This window comes from Diadema antillarum, unplaced genomic scaffold, assembly GCF_040938485.1.
Source record: "Diadema antillarum isolate AM-2024a unplaced genomic scaffold, OU_Dant_1.0 seq00001253_RagTag, whole genome shotgun sequence".
Classification (NCBI taxonomy): domain Eukaryota; kingdom Metazoa; phylum Echinodermata; class Echinoidea; order Diadematoida; family Diadematidae; genus Diadema; species Diadema antillarum.
The window spans coordinates 544,977-567,370 of record NW_027272039.1 but is presented as its reverse complement, the minus strand read 5'-3'; the positions used below and the strand labels follow the sequence as shown (position 1 = coordinate 567,370).

At 39.8% G+C, this 22,394-nt stretch overlaps 1 protein-coding gene across 1 annotated transcript; it reads left to right on the top strand.

Moving 5' to 3' along the window:
* Positions 1 to 2,023: 2,023 nt before the first annotated feature.
* LOC139745325 (protein CNPPD1-like) lies at positions 2,024 to 20,422 on the top strand. The gene is made up of 9 exons (XM_071655726.1): positions 2,024 to 2,151; positions 3,495 to 3,585; positions 11,427 to 11,508; positions 12,599 to 12,719; positions 13,525 to 13,597; positions 13,963 to 14,018; positions 14,835 to 14,896; positions 17,919 to 18,036; positions 19,526 to 20,422. Exons 1-9 carry the CDS (start codon positions 2,089 to 2,091, stop codon positions 20,381 to 20,383), a joined length of 1,524 nt encoding a protein of 507 aa, XP_071511827.1. The 5' UTR covers positions 2,024 to 2,088; the 3' UTR covers positions 20,384 to 20,422.
* The last annotated feature ends 1,972 nt before the right edge of the window (positions 20,423 to 22,394 follow it).

The window sequence follows — 22,394 nt, the reverse complement described above, 5'->3', positions numbered from 1 at the left end:
GAGTACAGATGAATCAGGATTTGAGAATGGAGCATAATTGCATTTGAATGATATAAAGGTGGAAAAGTAAAAGTTTTATATGTACAACTGTATAACTATAGCAAGTTGTGAGGGAATGACATAATTACCTCACCTGTAGTGTATAGTGTATTTGCATATTCATTGACTGTTCAAAGTGTTCCTGCACTCTAAAAAAAACCCGAGTCAGAACTGACCCGGAACTGGGTCCGTTGGGGTCATACACCATTCCGGGTCAAAAATGACTTGGAATTTGGTCATGAAGACTCCGAATGGGGTCACCCTGACCCAATGCATGACTCTGAATGGGTCATATCTGACCCCATTCCTCGTCATTTCTGACCCGGAACGGTGTGTGACCCCAACGGGACCCAGTTCCGGGTCAGTTCTGACTCGGATGTTTTAAGAGTGTGAATAGGGAAAATTCAAAATGTCGTATTATATAAGCCTTCCTTTTCACCTAAATCTAATCAAAATGTTAATTGTTGTGTTGAGAAAATTTCTCTCCTTCTTTTCAGACTAACTGCACTGAAATTCCATTTTAAGACCCACTGCATAGCTAAATTCACAGACCTGAAAACAAAACTCAAAGCCAAACAAAAACAAAACGTGAATATGCGACATAAGTAACAGACTAAGATTCAAAATGATGAAGCAAATCGAAACAACTTGTAAAAATGCATAATCGACTTCTTAGACAGAATAAGACAGTTAACAGACATTTATAATCCTAAAATGGTGATAGGCAAGCGATAATATCATACAACCAGTGCCCTGTTGCATAAAACCCTTACACCGCTGGACTTACCGCTCCTTTCTAGCGGTAAGTCTTCAAATTAGCGGTAAATTTCATAATCCTTGATGCTGATTGGCTGTGACGCCTAATTTTGACGGTAGTTACCATTGAAATTCAACGGTAAGTTTTATGTAACGGGCCACAGAGTCCAATGCACGTATCATGCACTCTAAAAACATCCGGGTCAGTCTGACCCGGAAAAGGGTCTGTTGGGGTCACACTCCGTTCCGGGTCAGAAATGACAAGGAATGGGGTCAGATATGACCCCATTCAGAGTCATGAATTGGGTCAGGGTGACCCCATTCCGGGTCTTCATGACCAAACTCCAAGTCATTTTTGACTTGGAACGGAGTGACACCAACATACCCTTTTCGGGTCAGTTTTGACCTGGATGGTTTTAGAGTGGGCATGATCCCATCTACTCTCCATCGTCTCTTTACCCATCAAGAACAATTATTCACATTAAAACTTAAATTCTCTATCACATTATTACTAGGCCCTATACTTCTTTTTCCCTACACCTCACTCCAATAATTTTGGATTTTTCTTCCTCAGATATATATGGTGGTATACGAATGCTGTGGATCATCATCATCATCATCATCATCATCTTCATCATCAATTAAGATTCCATTCCCGCAAGACACACCCTCCTCCCCTCTTTCTATTTAAAAAAAAAAAAAAAAAAATGCTTGGCATATTGCTTTCATGAGACATTCACATTATTCTTTCGGTGAAAGGACGTTGGTGTTTTACACCTATGCACATTTTTCATTATCATCCAATTGCAACAAACAAAGAAATATATTCTGAGTACGTTTCGTGGAAATTTGCTGTTTCGATATTTTTCGGCCGCAGTGACTTTCGTTTAGTCTGACTCGCAGACATTTTTTCAAGTTTACACGGCGAGTGAACAAAGTCTCTTTTTTTTTCAGTCCTTCTGGTTCTGGGCCAAACTGTATGGGTGCAAGGAATGGTGAGTAGTAGTAGTAAGTAATATATGAAGAAGTTTTGGGCCTACCCCTCGAGAATACCGTTGCAGTTTTAGATTCTAGGACAACATGGAGAGCGAGGCTGGCTCGGCTGAAAGATTATCGGTTTGCGACTTGAGACTAGTTTCCGAGCTAGCGACGCGACGACGAGCGAGCGAGGAGAGTTCAACAAACATGCCAACCCAACCGTTGGCGGCGATATTCATTTCGCAAGTAAGGAAGACATACGGTATGGTGGCCCTGCCGTTACCACGATGAACTGACACGTAATTTTGCTTAAATATGGAGTTTTTAGCAAGCCTTAGGCGTCTTGAAGAAGACGCAGAGAATTTTGAAGACTTTGAGGTGAGTTTTCTCTGCTTTATTTCCTAATGAGTCTCGAAAGTCTTTCTTGAATTCGATCTAAATATCCACGCCCTTACCAACCCCATTGTTGATTTAGTTTTTGATGCCAAATGGTTTCACGTACCCGCGCAATGACCAATGGCAATGTTCGTTGCTGTGGTGTGCATGGAGGAACGTGGTGATTATTCATGACAACAGATGCATGTAAAAGTTTAAAAATGTAGGCCTTAGTAGAAGTCAGTCGTAGGAAAGGACTGAGGGTGAACATGGTGAAAGGAGTGAGGACTGTTGTGAATTATTCCGACGTACCGTAGTTTACTGTAGGCCTACACACGGCCTGGAGTATGTACATGAAGCATGTTCTTTTCCATTTTACAGACAGTGACAAACTGTGAGTCAGTCCTCTTTGTGTTTGCGGTTGTGTTACAATATTGTCAGTAATCATGTGTGTGTGTGTGGGGGGGGAGGGGGGGGGGGATGAATTGTATTTCAACATTCCAACAAATCTGTGAGTGTGACTAGCCCGGCTGCCCGGCTGCGCTGCGGCGAGTCAACACAGCACATCATGGGACCACGATGACGAACAATGTCAATGATGAACAGGACAGGTTAAATTCCTTGTGTCATGTGTAGATTTAGAGTTATTCTACTATCTGGTCAGAAATCCTTTTTTTACATATCAAGTGCAATCTAACTTGGTATTAATTATTTACTGAACAGGGGCTGCAGCAGTGTATGCAGCTGCAGGACCGAAGAAGTGGGGGTGGGGGGGGGGGGGGGGGGGGGGGCAAGGTTGATAATGATTCACCACGAATATGTTTTGATTTTTTGATTTTTTTTTTTCACCAGATTTTTGTCTCCCTTTTTTTTTTTTTTTTTTTGGTCCGTTTAGTTTTTGCCTGGAGTTCTAGCAAAAAAGTGGGGCTGCAATTCTTGTTTTCCTGCTCTTTTTAGTCTTAATGTGTGTAGTTTTTTATTTTATTTTTTATATAGTTTTGATAAACCTTGCACAACATGAAGTGGACACACAGTCAGTAGGGACTTAAACTAAAATTGCTTACATGTTTAATATATTTATTTCCTCCTCACTTGGTTCCAGATGGAACATTGAGGAGTATTTTGAAGAAGAAGAAGAAGAAGAAACAGCTATAAAGTACAAATGGGCGGTAGAACTAGAGGAGCTACAGCAAGCAGTATAAAATGACAAATTATCACATTCTCCCAGCAAGTGTAAGCTGTTTACAATAGTGAGAAGACAGTTTGAATTACCTAAATTACCTTGATTGCACGTTTGAAAACTGAAACTTTATTTTGTTTCTTCCCCACTTCCGTTTTCTCAACAGCATCTACCAGTGCATGCAGAGTTGGAGAAACGGTTCCGCAACACTTTATACCTAGGGAAGGGAGTGGAAGGAATCTCACTCCCTGTTGCAGGTAAATATCCTGAAGAGTCTGTATACAGGGATACAGATGTACAATCCAACAGATAAAGTGTCTTTTGCACCATTTAGGTACTTTAATATTTATTTATAAAATGGGTTCAAGAATGTAGCCAATAGGAAGCGCTGAAATGAGTCACGTGTGCTTCCTTTATTCTAGTCCCATTGCACTGCGTGTAAAATCCTATTGCCGATCGTCTGTGCGCGCGGCGGCTCCTTTGAATTGCATGCATATGCGCTGTCAATCCTGTAAACAACTTGTTCTAGTTCGGGCTGCCGGCCGGCCGGCCTTTCTTCCCTTGTGCATAACATGTGTGACGTACGTATTGTTGGGACCGCCGAGTTGGTACCCAAGACAGTTAGAGTTAAACTCTAAGGGACACAAGAAGAAACCAGGCAACTAGTCATTTCGATGGTTCATGTCTCAAAAGTAGTGTTTTATTCCAGCTCGCAAGATCACATAATTATCACACGCCAGTGCTCATTCCAAGACTGCCTTTTACTCCAGTCAGCGTCCCAAGATATACTCCTCAACACTCACTCTTAATTTCTTACATTATCAAAGCATCATTCATCACCTTCTTGTATACAATGACTGTCTTCTACAGTGACCGTTACCAACGACCATTTGTGGTCTGGTCTGGGGACAGGGAGTCTACTTGGGGGTGATAAACTCTAGGGGGCTCGTCCGTGGTAAGGGGAAAGGAAGAACCACAGATACAAACAATGTTCTCAGTTAATGTGTCCGCCCATAAGACTTGCCCTACCAACTTTCAAGTGGAGTCCCAATTTGCCTAACTCTGGGACCGTAACACTCTTCCCCCCTTTGAAAAAGAGGTATTGTCCGCAATACCAGAATGCGAGAGAGAAATGTGTTAACGATACATCAAATTTTTGACCCCAAAGAACCTTCCAATTAAATGAAATTGTAAATAAATGTCAAATCATAACGAAATATGTTTGTTTTTTTTTTAAACATTGACGAACCTACTCCAAAAGTTTTGAAAAAAAGGGAACAGAAAAGAAGTCGAGACACAATGACCCCAATACAAGAGAGACATATGTTTCATAAAAATCTATGCTAACTCTGACAACAGATACGAAAATCTATACTAACTATTCTACGTACATGTATAAGCTTACACATACTCACACTTCATGATATTTAACAACAAACTGGAAAATGAAACAAAGAGCACTAACACCGGCTGAAGAAAAAATGGCACGGAATTACATCTCCCCTATTGGAGACAGGAAACAAAATCACTTTAAAAACAACATAATAATGACCACACCAAATGCATGATAGACAGTGCAGACAGGTGCCGACCGTCTATGGTCACCCGCCTACTAGAATTCCTTATCTATTACTCAGACCAGAAGTCGGGCACAAACCATGCAGATGACGGAATTATGTAGCTGGACATTATCAAAATACATCTCAGAGTTATCTTTCCCAAGTTTATGGAGCAGGCACATGCCTCAAGTCTGACCTCATGTAACCTCCTATCCTGTGCAGGCTCATGCCAAGGAGAGTGGAATTAGCTACTCTGATTGGTCAGTGAACGCACCCTTTGTGGACGAATCAAATGCTCAATAGAGGAAAAACATTGAGAAAGGAACAGGAGAGAGAGAAACAGAGGAGGGGAGCTAGAGGAAAGGAAGGGAGAGAAGCGGAGGGAGCTGAGCGGTAAAATTAATGGGGAAACCCATTTCTCCGAAATAAAAACTCGAAGTATCCAACATGTGTCATGCGCATCAGTAACAACAGTTTGTATGTACATCAACAAAACGAGTAACTCTACATTGTAACAACGCTCGTGCCCAAGCTAAAACAAAATGAAACACATCAGCAAATTATAATAGTGCTGCTACAATAAAGAAAAGGATGGTTTTCAGCAAAGAGAGCAAAGAAGTGGAAGAACTGAACGAGAGATAGAAATACAAACAGAGTGAGATGAATTGGTGAAGAATACATTGAAAAATCCGAGGAAAGGAAGGGAGCAGCGTCTTTGCAATAAAAACAATTAAAAGAAAAGACTGTACTAATACACAATACGGAGCACCTCCATCAGGGTTTGTAAACTAGAATGCCTGTACCATCCATTTTACAAGATGGATAATCAAACAAAGGCAAGACGATTTCTTTTAACATACAACACAGCATTGGTAAAAACGTCAAATCACATTCATATAATCACAATGCGAAAAAAAAATGGCACAGCTAATGAGCGAGTTGAAGAAGCACCTATTTACATAGAGAATGGGGGAGACAGAGTTAGAAGTAGAAAGGGAGAGAAAGGGGGAAGAGAGGGGAAAAAGACTGCCTCAACAACAACAAAAGCAAAAAAAAAAAAAGAGATGGATACATGTTCGTTTTCCTGTAGGCTCCTGAATTATACATCGCTTATTGGCTGTAGGTATTGAAAAAAAATACACAACAAACATTTTGAACAGGACTTACTGTTCTCATGACACATACAGCGATCATGACTACAATACTACTACAGTATCTTAGTCACCGAAAAGACATTAATCAAGCAGTAAACAAAAATGCATTCTTACAGCGTCCACAATCACATAACGCAACGATAATGGCCAGTCACAACAATCAGAGGCGGCAGAAAGAAAAAAAAAAGAAATCCTCCAAACATCGTAAAACATTTGCCATGGCCTTTGTGACCCTTTGTAGTCCATTGACTGAGAGAGAAAAAAAAATGTGTGCAATGGGCACGCGAAGGGAGGGAGAGCCAATAAAACCAACGCGTTAGTTCTCCTTACAGTTCTCCATCACTCATAGTCTTTCTGCAGTACTTTGGCATGATCTAAGCTAAAACAAAGTTAAAACGTTGTTCATCAGAGCCGACTGACAATCACAACTCTATTTACAAGTATACACACAAATATAAGCTTAAATCAAATGAAATACTGCGAACCTCTACGTGTACTTGTACTTTGGGAACCAAATCTGGAAAGTTATTGCTAAGGTTGTACTGCTTCAATCTGTCGTGGTGGACCACTTTTGGCTGAGACTTAATCTGTCTAATCACAAACAGCTGAACATTATTTATCTTTCTACTAACAAATCGTTCAGTTTACGTGTTACGACAAATAAAGCAACTTCGGCCATTATCTAACAAATTTCGTACGATCAGGAACCAATTGCTGCCTGAAATTCAATCCAGCGAGGCGTCTTTTTCTGAGACGCAGGGCAATATAGCCTCCTTACACCCACAACATTCGTTAGAAATCAGGAAAAGTTTTCAACTATTGCCAAACCGTGATCAACGGTGATCGATTAATGCTTATCTTCCAGAGTTTTGTGTGATCGACATGAAAGACTTACACTCCACTTAAACTGTGTAAACACTCCTCTCGCTATGTTTTCGATAAACTTTCGCTTTATTCCTATATGTATGCTGTTACAAGTTGGATCATTGCTGCCTGAAAATTTCAGCTATGGCGACTTTGTCGGAGTCGCAGGGCAAGTTACCACTAACAACGTACACATTAGAACAACAATGCGCATCATTGAATTATTCCTCTTATTCTTCATGTTAGGCACCTTCATCATCATCTTATTGACAACCCTGACCAGTGGGTTTCAATTTCATCTTCATCGTGCCAATTTCACCATATTTCATTTTTAACCTTATGCGCAATCTTCCATGCAGTTTCTACAGAATATCGAAAACTAACATAAACTGACAATAGCACACAGTCATAGAACGAAAGGAACCCCACAAATGTTTTCTTGCATTAAAGATATGTGTGCAGTTAAGCTACAACACCAGGGTTGAGTGTATAATGATGTGAAACATAATGACAATAACTTTTTGGTCCAAACAATAATTGACGGAGAATGAGCACAAACAATACCAGTTCCCGAGTCCAATGTTAGACCTTCATGTGCCTGTATGAGGTATATTCTTGGCCCCAGTGTTCGATTCTTGGCTGTCTTGATTCTCTGTCGCACTCATAGTCGGTAGTCATGTGGATGGTCGTATATGGTCGCTGCATCCTCGTTGCCATGGTGATATGTGCCGGGTCTATCCGATGATGTGCTCCCTGTCCAACAAAGATGTATCCTTAGTCGCGATGATGAAGTTATGATAATTATGATCCGTCCATGTTCCTGCCAGCGCCTGCCATACTCAGCAACCAGACTTGAAGTAGCTCAGCAGAAGTTGTTGTCATCATCGAACCCGTCGCCACTAGCTTGCCTCCATCAGTGCTATCTCCATGACTGACGTCCTCGCCTTGGATCATGAAATCCTTGATGACGAAGTTGAATTTGCTACCATCATATCCAAATGCTTTCAAATGACTTCCAAGAGAGGAAGAGTTCTGTGTTGACTTTGGTAATGTTTTCCCAGGAAGGCCATGTCTCCCCATCTCCTTTTGTCTGATCACAGTGTCAGAGAAAACACTTGCGATAACCATTGATCCTTTTTCCGATAATTTCATTCGCTTGTGGGCATGGGCTGCTACAAGAGCTACTGATGCCATCAACAGAATGAGAGTTAGGGCCTTCATCGTGTTCAATGTCCTTGAGTTGAGAGTTATTTAGCAAATCTCATACTGGTAATCATAGTTCAAGCAAGTCGCCGGCTATTGCCTTGTCCTAGCTCCTCCCTTCCTCACAACATGCAAACTTGCCATGTCGCTTCGATATGGCGTCTTCCCGAAATTAAATAATCACTGCTTTACCGCTGCCACCATTGTTGGGACCGCCGAGTTGGTACCCAAGACAGAGTTAAACTCTAAAGGACGTACACAAGAAGAAACCAGGCAACCAGTCATTCCGATGGTTCATGTCTCAAAAGTAGTCTTTTATTCGAGCTCGCAAGATTACATGACTATGACAAGCCAGTGCTCATTCCAAGACTGCCTTTTACTCCAGTCAGCGTCCCAAGATATACTCTTCAACACTCACTCTTAATTTCTTACATTATCAAAGCATCATTCATCACCTTCTTGTATACAATGACTGTCTTCTACAGTGACCGTTACCAACGACCATTTGTGGTCTGGTCTGGGGACAGGGAGTCTACTTGGGGGTGATAAACTCTAGGGGGCTCGTCCGTGGTAAGGGGAAAGGAAGAACCACAGATACAAACAATGTTCTCAGTTAATGTGTCCGCCCATAAGACTTGCCCTACCAACTTTCAAGTGGAGTCCCAATTTGCCTAACTCTGGGACCGTAACAGTATACTCTACTGTAATACGTACACTTTGTACAGTACAGTAGACCAAGCGTTGTGGGAAAGGACGCGTACATGGAGTCACTTTGAAGGGCAAATCCAACGATTTAGCAGGTTAATTCTCACACCGTTTTCAGAGTATGTTGGCTAGTAGGCCTATATGAGGAGTCTATATCAAGTCTTTATGGTAAAGGGTGCATATTCTATGTAAAATAAGTAAGTTTTCATGCGGGAACTTAAGTGTCCGGAAACCCAACCCCCCATCATACTTATACTGTATGTGCGGGATTTCCGAGTGCGACGTGCGTAAATGTTTGGGACGAACATCTTCGGACATCTTGACCCACAAAGGTACATGAAAAACGCTGAAAATGCTGTTAGTTTTCGAATTTTCGACCCATTTTATAAAACAAATGATGCACAGGATTATTTCGTGGCGTTAGTGGAGGCGTAGCTCACTCTCGGGTATTTACAATGTAGTGCAACATGCACTCGGCTTCTCCTCGTGCATGTTTCACAATTGTAAATACCCTCGAGTGCACTATACGCCTCCACTAACGCACTCTATCCTGTGCATCATTTGTATACTTCTAGAAAACAAATGTGACCGGCGACAACGGTTTCAGGCAAAAGTCGGGCATTTTGAAAATTCATTTTTTCACTGAATCACATTGCCCATTTCCTAAGCTTTGCATTGATATAAAACACTTGCATTCTTCGGCACCGTAAGTGGGCATGGAAAGCGAATTAGTAATGCACTTTTTAAGTTTTTAGCCTGACAAAATTGCGAGAAAACGGGCTTTGAAGATTCACCACTTTCTCAAAGACAATGTCCGAGCGGCGATGCGAGGTGAGAATCACCCATCCGTACGATGGTGCCAATCGATGTTAAGCTCCGCCTCTAGCAACCGCATCGCCTTCTGATTGGCTCACTGAGAGAGTCAAATTTCCCGGGCACCCTTCCTAGCAGCTCAGCGTATGGAGCCGAAAAACAATGCAGTTCGCTCGGGTTTGTTTTACCATTACGTCTTTCAAGATGGCGGATACGATAATTGCACGTATGGTGTACATGTGTATGGTGCACGCATTATGCAATGGCATCCACACGCCATGACCATGTGCATGTAACAGGAGCGGGTGGAGAATCCACACATTTACAAATCGCGTTTTCATTGTTGTTGATTTGACTTTATCGTTGCCGACCCTTTTGAAGGCAGATAAATGACAGTGCTGGCAAAGGTCACGCTTCCTGTTTGTTTTACTTATTACAAGCCGTGCATATGTTGCCTTGTTTGGTGGTGTTAATTATATTAAAACAAACAAACACGACTCGTTAGTTTCGTGCGATCTTGATGTGTAGTATTTGAATATAACTGGTTTCATGTGACCTCTCCTTTCCTCTCATCTACCTTCCCTTGAGTCAGTCTGCTGTCATAATTTTTACCACATGTACAAGTAGACTATTGTGTTTTTTTTCTTTTCACACGATTATGTCGTGCTACGTACATGATATTTGTTTCACTTCCGTTGTCGAACATTGCGGTAGAAGAGTTTGGATAGAAAGCCAAACGAAGAGCACGCACTACAGCGTATAAACCACTATAGCAAGAACAATGGAGCATGTAATCACATGCACGCGTGGACAAAGCATTCCCCAAACGCTGCAGCTGGTGTCTCCGAAAGCCGAATTATGTAAATGTGCGCGACGCACCAGCCAATCGCATGCGAGACCTTGCGCCGTAGCAACGCTGGGGATATTGGCGCGGCGTTCGAAAGAAGCTCGAAACTGACGAGTGCGATCCAACAAAGGGTGCTTAAAATTCCATTTTCGATAGGAAGAACGTAGTCTTATGCTACGAAATTTAGTGTAGATGTAGAAAACATATCAAAGATTCGATTTCTGCTAAAGACCCAAATCGGCAAAAATAATGGTAAAGATCTTTGTACTCCGCCTAGGAGGAAATTTGCTATTGCGACTTTTGCATGAAACCGTTGTCGCCGGTCACAAATGAAGTTTTGAGACATCTTGTAAATTACAAATATATAATCAGCTAGATTGAGCAAAACATCCTTCAGGGAAGTCTGCACAGTCAACCCTGATGATGGAACATGAGACTATTGAAGGTAGTGTTTTTGATATACACAGAGTACATACATACAGAATATTTACAACTGCCATGCCAACCATAGACTGACTGATAGATCGGTCAAGAGGAAAATAGTATCTTTACTGTAAATGATTGAACAACCAGAGTCAACTCTGCACACGTTGAAGATGCACACAAGTGAAAGCTGCACAAAGTGAAAGTTCAAGAAAATTCTTGAGCCGAAATATGGAGTAATGACATCAGTCTAAGTTCAGTATTGCCCAAGTCAAAGTGGATTCCGAATAGATTTGACTTACACAGAGTTGAAGTTTGTTATTCATTTTGGTAGTCCATAAAAACCCTGCCTAAAAACAGGGCTTCCTTAAGATAAGTGCTAGACCACCTTGGTCTCATGCATTTATCTATTTTCTTCAGCAATGACAGTGAAAACAAGTTTTGCTTGATGTTTTGTTTTTATTTTGGTAATACCATTTATGCATACACTGGAACCTTTTTTTTTTTGCCTTGTCTTTTTAATCTCACAGACGTTGCTGTGGACCTCTTCCAAAACGCTGCTGAGAAAAATCTTGGAACGTTTACCCGTCGTCATGTTGCAAAATTCAATCGGTAAGATTATGTGTCTCTCTAATAATCTATTTCACATACAAAGTTGTCATCAGGAAGGGTAGGATAGTGGTACCCGGATGTTTTTAGCCCATTTGGAGAATATCTGACCTCATTTTCCATGCAGGTTTAAATGTGACCGTGCACCTCAAAACGAACATAAAGTCGCACACACTGAATCTGCCTGAGGACTGAAAATAAGTGAAATGGGTCAACCTAGCCGAACTTGACTTGTTCATATTTTCTGAAAGACCGGGTCTTCTTTTGCATTATGCTAAAATTTGGTATCATAAAACGGGCAGGAAAGTGTGTTTTTCTAGCAGTTTATCTCGAACATTTTTGGTAGAATAGTGTGATTAGGTGTGTCTTTAGAATCCCTTTTTCATTTCTGAAAAATCTTGTCCACACTCTTCACTTTCAACTCTAATAACTTTTGAAAGGATAGTGCTACTGCTTTGAAAGTTGGCATTAATTATGGACAGAATGTGTTAATGAGGCAAGTTTAATTTCAGAATCTGATAATCCCTTCATTGTTGTTACCCTGGTGGTTTACTTCCTGTTTTTTGTGCCATTCATCGCACAGCCAGCACGGTTTGGTAAAGATTAAGCGCTTGAATAGACACTGTACTTCAGAGCCTCTTTTCTCAGTTCACACTTTTCCTGAGTTTGTGCTTTCTTTCCAATATTTAGATAGGTTAGGAGAGTCCATTTGATTTGAATTATACATCATTTTAAAGCTTAAAGTCTGCTCTTTCAGAATATGGTCTTAACTAAAAATTCATGTCTGGCGACTTTTTGTTTGTTTTGAGGTGCAGGGTCACAAATAGAGAATTTTGTGAGTCGGGGAAGTGTAAGCTCTGTTATAAGTGCATACCCCAGTACAGCAGTAACTTAGCAGATTTTAATTTTGTCATTGTTAAATGTATTCTATTACCCAATAGTTTGGTATTAAAGTATGCAATTTTCAGGGACTTAAATACATTGTTAATGTATCATGGATGTGTATGGTCACGAAAGCATGCGTGGATGTGTATGGTTATTTCAACACACATGGATGAATGATCATCTTGTTCTTCCATTTTTTTTTTTCCAGTAATGGCCAGGTCAACCCATCGTCTTCCGTGTTGGGAATGATGTACGCCCGTCGACTGAAGCAACGGAAATCTGATTACCTGAATAAAGTGACCTCGACTGAACTGTTTCTTGTCTCAATGGTAGGCTTATTTTCTACACTGAAGTGCATTTTGATTCTAGAACATCCTACTCTTTTCTGTATTCCTGAGTGAGACCTTATGCATAACAGGATGTTTTATATAAACATATTTTCTTTTCTTGGAATGAATTGAGAATAAATAGAATGTGACTGTAAAGTATCAGATAGATAGATAAATAGATGAAGAAATGAGGAACAGCATTTACTATGAGTAGGTAAATGAATAGATAAATGAGATAGAAATATGTTGTATCAAATGGCAACATTACAGCATTTAAAGGGGATGGCTAGCAACTGATCAGTGGGAATCAGTGGGAATGCTGGAGGATGATTGTTCCAATCCTTGTGGAATTCATTTAAGAGTATGTTATGTATCTATTGTTGTGTAAAAATTATTTGCTTCAGAATGGTCTCATATTCAAGTAATGTGCAGCGTAATGTTTCCAGGTTAGCGTGCCTGGTCAGTGACGGGGCATTAATCTGCACATTACTTGAATATGAGACCGTTCTGAAGCAAATAATTTTCACACAACAGTAGATATATTATGTACTCTTGAATGAATCCCACAAGGATTGGAAGAATCATCCCTCAGCATTCCCACTGATTCCCACTGATCGGTTACTAGCCATCCCCTTTAAATGTAACTGGTGCACAGGCATGAGTAATTTGACATATCAGCCGTATACTACACATGTATTCTTTGGAACTTAAAAAAAACAACAACAACAAATAAACTTATATTTTAACAATCTTTTAAATCATTAGTCTTATTCTCTGTGCTATTCTCTTGTGATGTCATTGACAGATGCTGGCTACCAAGTTTTTGTATGATGAAGGAGAAGATGAGGAGATTTTCAGCGATGAATGGGCGGAGAGTGGTAAGTGTCGCTCTTGGAAATGTAGACAAGCCCTAGAATTATGTGCTGGCCACTAGGAAATGTACCTGGTTCTCTAATTGCATTCAGATATTGTTTCTTTAGTGTTGCTGTGGTACTCCGTACTGAGGATGAAGCATCTCGAAACAACATTCTGCTACTTCCAATGACATGGCACAACAGAAATTATGTTCATACCCAGAAAATCAATGATGAAACTGATGGAAGTTTGTGCCCTCCCAGTATTTGTTTTATTTGAACAATACATGAACATTACATTTTATGCTGCTACATGTACTTGCAAAAGACAAAAGGAAAGAAAGACTGCAAAGATCATTGATTCTCATGCTGTGTTCTTTACATTTCAGCTAATTTGGATGTCAAGCGGGTCAACGAACTTGAAAGAGAATTCCTGGAAGCGATTGTGAGTACAGTGGTTAGATGAGAATGCAGATATTATGATCGAATAGCAATATGACATCTCAATGCCAAATGCAAATTTGCAATCGAGGTTTGCTGTTCAGTGTGTTTGTCACAGGAAATCATTTTTTGAGCCTGATGTACATGTATCACAAGTGAACTTTGTATATAATGTACTTATGACTGTGCAGGGACAAATGCATTAGATATTAAGCAATGAGATCAAAGTTATCACAGCTCACTGCTGAAATGCAAAGGCCATGTCGTATTGTATGGATTGTTTTAAATGACGTAGTGTTTATTTAAAATTTGGACAGAGACATACATTACACTAAATCACCTGTCTAATTTTAGAAATGAGATCTAATTAAAATTCAGAATTAAAGTCTATGCCTGAAATTCTTCTGTTTTATGCCACTCTGTAAGAATGTCTCACCAAAATGTAAATGTGAAATTGTTATTACCATTGAATTATTCACATGTAAGGTAGGAATATATCTATCTACTGAGAACTGAATAACAAACTTATTTTGTTTTGTGTTTTTCACTCAGTGTATTTACACAAAGATCATATGTGTGATATGTATTTCAAAGATAGGTTCTCAAGATGTTTTTCTCATTTGTAGATTGCATACAGTCAGTCCTGACGATAGAAGTGAAATCAGAACAGCTTGTTGTCTGTAAAGAAAAAATAAACAATTGTACCATACTTCTTCGTATGTATCTATAATTTATATAAAAGTAAGTGAAAGTATTTTGCCTTGATGTGGAGTAGATAGCATGATTTTGTAATTGTCATTGGTTTGTGTTCATCTAATAGGATTGGGACTTGTACATCGAACCGGATGAGTTCTACGAATTCTTGCACCAAATGGAAACCTGGTAAGTCATTCATCAGCTTTATTAGTGTCAAATGCAGTTTCATAGCTATGTATGATGGAATGCATTACTTGCTTTTGTCTCACTTTTACTATTCATATTATGCACATTTTCCTTGTGGTGGTAAAAATTGTCTCCACAAATTTGGTTGGTGTGAAATGCATGAAAATATGGTATTAGCTCTGAGCTTCTGTGTTTAAAAAACCCAATTGCTGAACATTTTGCCTGAGGTTTTACATCCTGTGGTGTAATATTGTTTCGGAAACATGGACATACATGTATTTGAATTGTGATATGGCCATGTGTGCTATCAGAATTATGTGATGTGTAATGCCCAATAACTGCACTTGGTCAGGGAATGTTTGATGTATATCAGTTAAGGGCAAGTCCAAGATAAGGTCCCCTCAGAAGGCAAAATTTCATCTTTGCTCAATATTGACATGTTTGGTATCATTTTGAAGCATATGAGTTGAAGTTTTGATTTCCGTGGAGGAAAAAATGATATTATGTAAATTTATGCAAATTTCAAGGGCTTCATTTGCATAAATGTGAAACACAGCGTTACGTATGGGACATTTATAAAAATTCATATTAATTCAAAGGAAAGCAAATGATATTTGATTAATATGTGGACATAAGAAGTTCATCACATAGTTCAACTTGGTATGAAAATTTAGGGATTATGCAAATGATTATGCAAATTAGCTCGTGTCCTATCATGAGATGTCCCATACGTAACAAAATGAGGTCATTTTTTTAGGTTTTTTCTGAAATTGCTAAGGTTATTTTAATGCCCTTTTGGAAAGTTCTAATTTATTGTTTAGCAAAATTAAATACCAGAGAAAAAAGAAAAAAAAGTAAAAGAAATATTTTTTATTAGGCATTGAAATAATGTTACGTATGGGACAAATGCGTTACGTATGGGACATCCTCATACATATTGCATGTGAATGCATGTAGCTAGCTGGGAAGGTCTCTCAATACACAAATGGTCAATTATCCTGAAGAAAAGATCCCAACATTGTAGCTACTTTTTGAGTTATAGACACTTGAAACAATACATGAACTTGACTGAACAATTTTCAGAAAGGGGGAAGGGAAAATGGCAAAATACACAATGAAAAATCAGCATTAAAGGGATGGTATAGTTTTTTGTAGAAATGGGGATTCAGTATTCAACATTTAAAGAGATGATTGGAAACCGATTATATGAATTACTTAAGAGCATAAAATCCTAAGACTAGAGGAATTCAAAGTTTATGTGATGGAGATCCAATTTGAAATGGTTGTGATATATATATATATTTTTAAAAAAAAAGTAAAATGATTTTTTTTTTTTAATTGCAAGTGATACACAAATTGTCCTTATTCAGTTTTCAGTAGTAGCCACAACAAAATTCATGGGTATACATACTGAGGTGTGACTCGAATCAATGACCTGACTGCTAGACAGACATCATATATCTACTCGATCACTGGGGTTCCACGCAGCAGGTATTGCTTATTTATTGAACTTAATATTTCTTGTGTCAAGTTCTTTTTTATTGAAAGTAAATGGCAAATTGCCCTTCATCAGTGGAAGTAAACACTTTAAACTATTCAATTTTTCAGTAGTAACTATCCTGATAAAAATAGGGCATACATACTCAGGTTGGTCATAAAAAATATAGAATATGATTGAATGTGATTATGATGGTAAATATCTGGGGAATATTGTTCCCTTGTTAATCTGGATCAGTATTTGAGTAATTTCAACTGATTCCACCTCAATAATTATGCAAAAATTTGTTTATGGGTATTTTGCAAAATTATTTTGCAAAATACCAATAAACATGGTTCTCCACACACTAAACAAATGGGGGACAAAGGGCATGCATACCCAGGTTGGTCATAAAAATATAAAAATATGATTGAATATGATTATGATGGTGAATATTTGGGGAATATTGTTTCCTTGACAATCTGGATCAGTATTTGAGTAGTTTCAACTGATTTTACTTCAATAATTATGCAAAATACCCATAAAAATGGTTCTTCACACACTAAATGAATGGGGGACAAACTGTCCCATACGTAACTGTCCCATACGTAACACGTCATGTCTGTCTTTAATTAGAACCTGTAATTAGAGCTTTTTGCCTAATGACATGAAACTTACCTGTGATAATCTTGAGTGTTGTGACTTTCATCACAGTGAGTTACAAGTTGTAGAATGATATACTTTCAGAGAGTTTTGAGGTTGAAAAAAAAGTTAAAAAAAACAAAATTTTTCTGGTCCCATACGTAACGGCACATATTTTCTCTTCTAGAATATAATTGTCAAGGTCATTTTTCTCAATTTTTTACAGGATTATACTTCTTCTAGATTTCAATCACCATGATGAAGTTCAATATGATCAAAGGCCATTAACACTATTTTTTAGGTCATAAAAGTCTCTGAATGTCCCATACGTAACGTGCGCGTTATCTTGGACTTGCCCTTAACCATGGACATCAAAACCCACTAGATTACTAGAAAAGTTATCGTTCAATCTCTTGACAAAAAATGTATATTGTATGAATAGATGTAGATATTAAAAATGCTTCACTGGAATACAATGGCTCTTGTAATCTATAAATTCATTTTGGTTATGAATGACTTTATTTTGACAAAATTAATCATTTAGAAGCTGTCAGGGATTGAAATACATTCAAAGGTCAGTGGTGGATCCAGGAATTCCGTAAAGGGGAGATGCCTTTACAAAATTAAAGGGGGCACACGCCCCCCTTTTTTCTTTTTGTTTCTTTTGTTTTAACAAAAAATAAAGAAGGGGCACGTGCTCGGTGCGCCCTCCTCTGGATCTGCCACTTAAGATGTTACTATGCACTAAAAAAGAAAAGAATATTTCGGTCATTCAGCAGTACTTAACATTAAAATCTGCCAAATTCTGATCCAGTGTCAAATGCTTGCAAAAGATCATTCGAAAAACTTTGTCAGAGTGTATGAAGACAGTAACTGTGTATACCTTAAACATCAACTTTAAAGGATCGCCCTGAACGAAGGCCACCGGAGAGGCTGGTTCTCCTACTCGGACATGAATGTGCTCATGGAGCACGCGGACTGGTATTCCACGCTGTCTAGTCTCTTGGAACAGTCTGTGAAGGTTGGTACAGGCCTGCGGTGGAGGAGGGAGTCAAGTTACGACTGAGCACGCCGAATAAAAATAAGCTCCCTACCAATTTTTGCTATCTCCTGATAATTCATTTTCTCGTACCATTATTCTGATGCAAAGCCTCGCTCAGAAATGATGATGATGATGATGATGATGATGATGATGATGATGATGATGATGATGATGATGATGATGGTGATGGTGGTGATGGTGGTGGTGGTGATGATGGTGGTGGTGGTGATGGTGGTGATGGTGATGGTGGTGGTGGTGGTGGTGATGGTGATGATGGTGGTGGTGGTGGTGGTGGTGAGTGAATGAATGTTTATCAAGATTGTGATAAAAAGAACCTGTGTATGGTGCAAGAAATCCATCAGAAAATATGCACGTCATGTTCCTGCACCTCAATGAGGGATTACATTTTACTTAATAATTGTGACCCTGCACCTTAAAACAAACAAAATGTCGCCAGTCATGAATTTTTAGTTAAGACCATATTCTGAAAGAGCAGACTTTAAGCTTTAAAATGATGTAAACTCAAATCAAATGGACTCTCCTAACCTATCTAAATATTGGAAAGAAAGCACAAACTCAGGAAAAGTGGGAACTGAGAAAAGAGGCTCTGAAGTACAGTGTCTATTCAAGCGCTTAATCTTTACCAAACCGTGCTGGCTGTGCGACGAATGGGACAAAAAACAGGAAGTAAACCACCAGAGTAACAACAATGAAAGGATTATCAAATTAAACTGAAACTAAGTATGCCTCATTAACACATTCTGTCCATAAGTAATGCCAACTTTCAAAGCAGTAGCACTATCCTTTCAAAAGTTATTAGAGTTGAAAGTGAAGAGTATGGACAAGGTTTTTCAGAAATGAAAAAGGGATTCTAGAGACACACCAAATCACACTATTCTACCAAAAATGTTCGAGATAAACTGCTAAAAAAACACACTTTTTATGATACTAAATTTTAGCATAATGTAAAAGAAGACCCGCTCTTTCAGAAAATATGAAAAAGTCAAGTTCGGCTAGGTTGACCCATTTCACTTATTTTCAGTCCTCACGCAAAATCAGTGTGTGCGACTTTATGTTCGTTTTGAGGTGCACGGTCACAATTGGAAATGTTACCAAGATACCATTATATTGTGCCTGCGGTGTATATACGCACATGGCACAGGATGTCACTGTTGGCTAATAGTGCAATGTTCAGTGTGTAGATTTCATTTTGCCTTTGCCCTAAGATACTTCCAGCTCAGAAAGATGAATAGATTGATAACAGTTTCAGCTGTCCTCAAATGAGACATCCTTTTTTGATCTCATCCCCAGGAGCACCATGAAAAGTTTTAAGTCTTTTTTTTTTGTTATGGAAAATGTTAATGTTATTGTAAACTTCAGTTGTAGAGTCATAGCTGTGAAGTCTTGTACAGTGTAGTTGTGGTGGTCTAGTTGGAAGTGTTATCTGTGTACTCTCTATCTCTGGCAGGTTCTGGGGCTCTGTGTAGCGATGTACTCCCTGTGTAGCGCCACGCTGTGTTGGTCCCTGCTCGTGCTTCAGCATCACTCGTCGATTCCCGGAATGTCTCTGGACGGGGGCAACCACTCCCACGTCTATGGCGGGATGCGCCCCATCAAGGGCACCCAGGTCGCCACCCACCAGAGCGAAATCCTGCTGCCGCCCCGCGACGTCCCGTCAGAGGCAGGGTCCATCCTCACTGAACATCTTCCGGCTTTGGAGACCCTCACCCCCTGCCCTAGCTGCAGGGAGTGTAGCCGCTCAGCTGGAGAGGGGTTCTTGGCATGGCAGACACCACACTGCGCTGAGGAGCATCGCCTCTCTGTTGGTACTGACATGAATGGCTTCGCCACCTGTGGGCAGTGCCTCACCAGACACAAACCCGAAGACTACTGGTTGCGGAATCAGATCGACAGAGCGCGCCGCGCCATGGTCTCCTTCTACCACGCCCTCCTCGTCGCCTACTATGACACCGATACAGAAAGTCTTGCCACTCGGAACGCCCTGCGAAATCCCATTCAGAACCACTCCTGTCACCGTGCAAACGGCTCGCAAAGTCACCAGGAACCGTCGGTCGTGTACGATACTTCATTTGAGGTCAGATGCCCCCGCCTTGCCCAAAGTGATGAGGAATCAGAAACCCCGTTGGACTCAAACGCCGACGTCTTCTCCGGAGTGGCCGATTCTTCTCGTCACCAGTGCTCCTTGTGCGATGGTGCCAGGAACCCCGGTCTATTTCACAAGACCATCCACATGGTGCTACGGACTTCGCTTGATGACAGTGCTGTTGGTTCCACAACTGGCACCTTACCCATCATAGTAGCCTGAATCCTGCTTTGCTTCACGGCCATTACGACCTCGAGAGTTTTTAAAATCTTGTTTTAATACCATAGGGCAAGGCATAATTATTCCACATGAAGGCAACATTGCTTTCTCAAGCAGCATAATCATAGACTGGATAATTGCATGTCCTTGCTTCACAGTCAAATCACACCTGTGAAGTGAAGAAATGTGGACTTGCCCTCGACCTAACTTCTGTTCCCAGTGCTATGTGTAGGGATTCAAATTCATTCAATGTGCGCAGAACAGAATTCCTACGAAATCCTTGTAGGATTTATAAATCTACCATTAAAAAATCAAATGCTTGACGTAGGTTAGAGTTTGTGTCTGCATGGGCTGTCACATCTAATTAATGAAGCCAACCTAGTAATCCATTTTGGCTGGGAAAAATAGTCTTTTGCCACATTGACTTTGTCAGATTTTTGTTGTCCACCATAAAAGTGGAAGTATATGAACTTTAGCACCTGCACATCACCTCAATTAGTTTCATTTGTATGAAGGTGACTTATGAGAAGTTATGGGGTACCAAAAGGAATCAGAATGCCACTTACCGAAAATAAGAAAGTAATTTGGCTAATTTGACTCATACCGTGCCTCGGAAATTAGGCCTGTATGGAGTAGGGATATATCCATATTTAGCAATTTAGTGCGACTAATCCTGTTCATTCTTAATCCACCTTTCAGTACTTCATATTTTTCAACTGATGGTACTACATATATATGCAGCTCATGCTTGCATTCAAACCCACATTTTCAGGACATAGTCATTTAAGGCGTGTCTGTGGGACAGTTAATTTTTTTTTGAGAGAGAGAGAGGTTTCTGTTCCCGATATTCAGAGGTATGAATTTGAGAGAAGACTTTAAACTGAGTCTACAAATGACACCTCATACATATTTCCATCTGTGCTAGTCATCATTAGTGAAATTACGGCACTGTTTGACTGCAGATTTGTTTAGATATTTTGAGAATGCAACCCCTGGCCATTACCAGTATTTCATTTCCTGCAAGAAATACCATGCATTCCCAAGTCAGTGTCGAGTAATGCCTGGCAAGACCTCGTATCTGGGTGCTGCACATAGATGTATTGTAAATTGTGATATGTTTTTCTCATGAAGGTTAGGAAAATCAATCACTCGAAAGAAATAAACAAAGCCGTTCTTTTGTCAGTTTTATAATTTGTAGACTTAAACTGATGTGTAGACTGAGGTTTTCTTTTATTGAAAATGGAACAAGAATGGTGAATGAGAGAGTAAAACCTTCATAAGAAGTACGACTTTGTGCAGACATGCACTTGTGACTCATATTATGATATTTAGGATTTGGGGGAATATTGGAAACTGATATTTTATGCCATATACAGGGTATGGGCTGATGACAGAAGTACATGTATTTACCATCATGATTTTTTACTCTGTTGAATGATATCATTCTCATTCAATATATTACTTGCCGCATTACATTTAAACCCATTGCACTCCTAATAAGCTCATTTGTATTTTCATTCTCTTTTATAACTACTGGTATCCACTATCATATTCCATATCCAGTTAAAGGTATTGTATACATGTGTAGCTACAGGCAATGCAAGTGACCTGGAAATAGACAATGATTTAAATGCAGGTTCCCATCATAGGGTGCGTTCGAGCGCTCTAAAGCGAACCAAAGCGAACTGAACCAAAGCGTACCGTACCGAACTGTGCCAGTTTTGGAGCGTTCGAGCGCTCTCTGTGGAGAAAGCGTACCTCATGAGTTATTTTTAGAAAAGGTCATGCTTGTTTGTCAAGAATGTCATCCACCTGGCTCTTTACTACTTACAGCTGTCCCGAACAAAGAGAATGATGTATTTGCATTGTGATGTATGTGCATGATACGCGCATGCTTTACAGCGAACTTATGGTACGCTTTTGGTACGCTTTTGGTACGCTTTTGGAGCACATCGGGAAGTGGTCCACTTTTGGCTCCGTATAGTACGGTACGGTACACTTTAGGAGCGTTCAA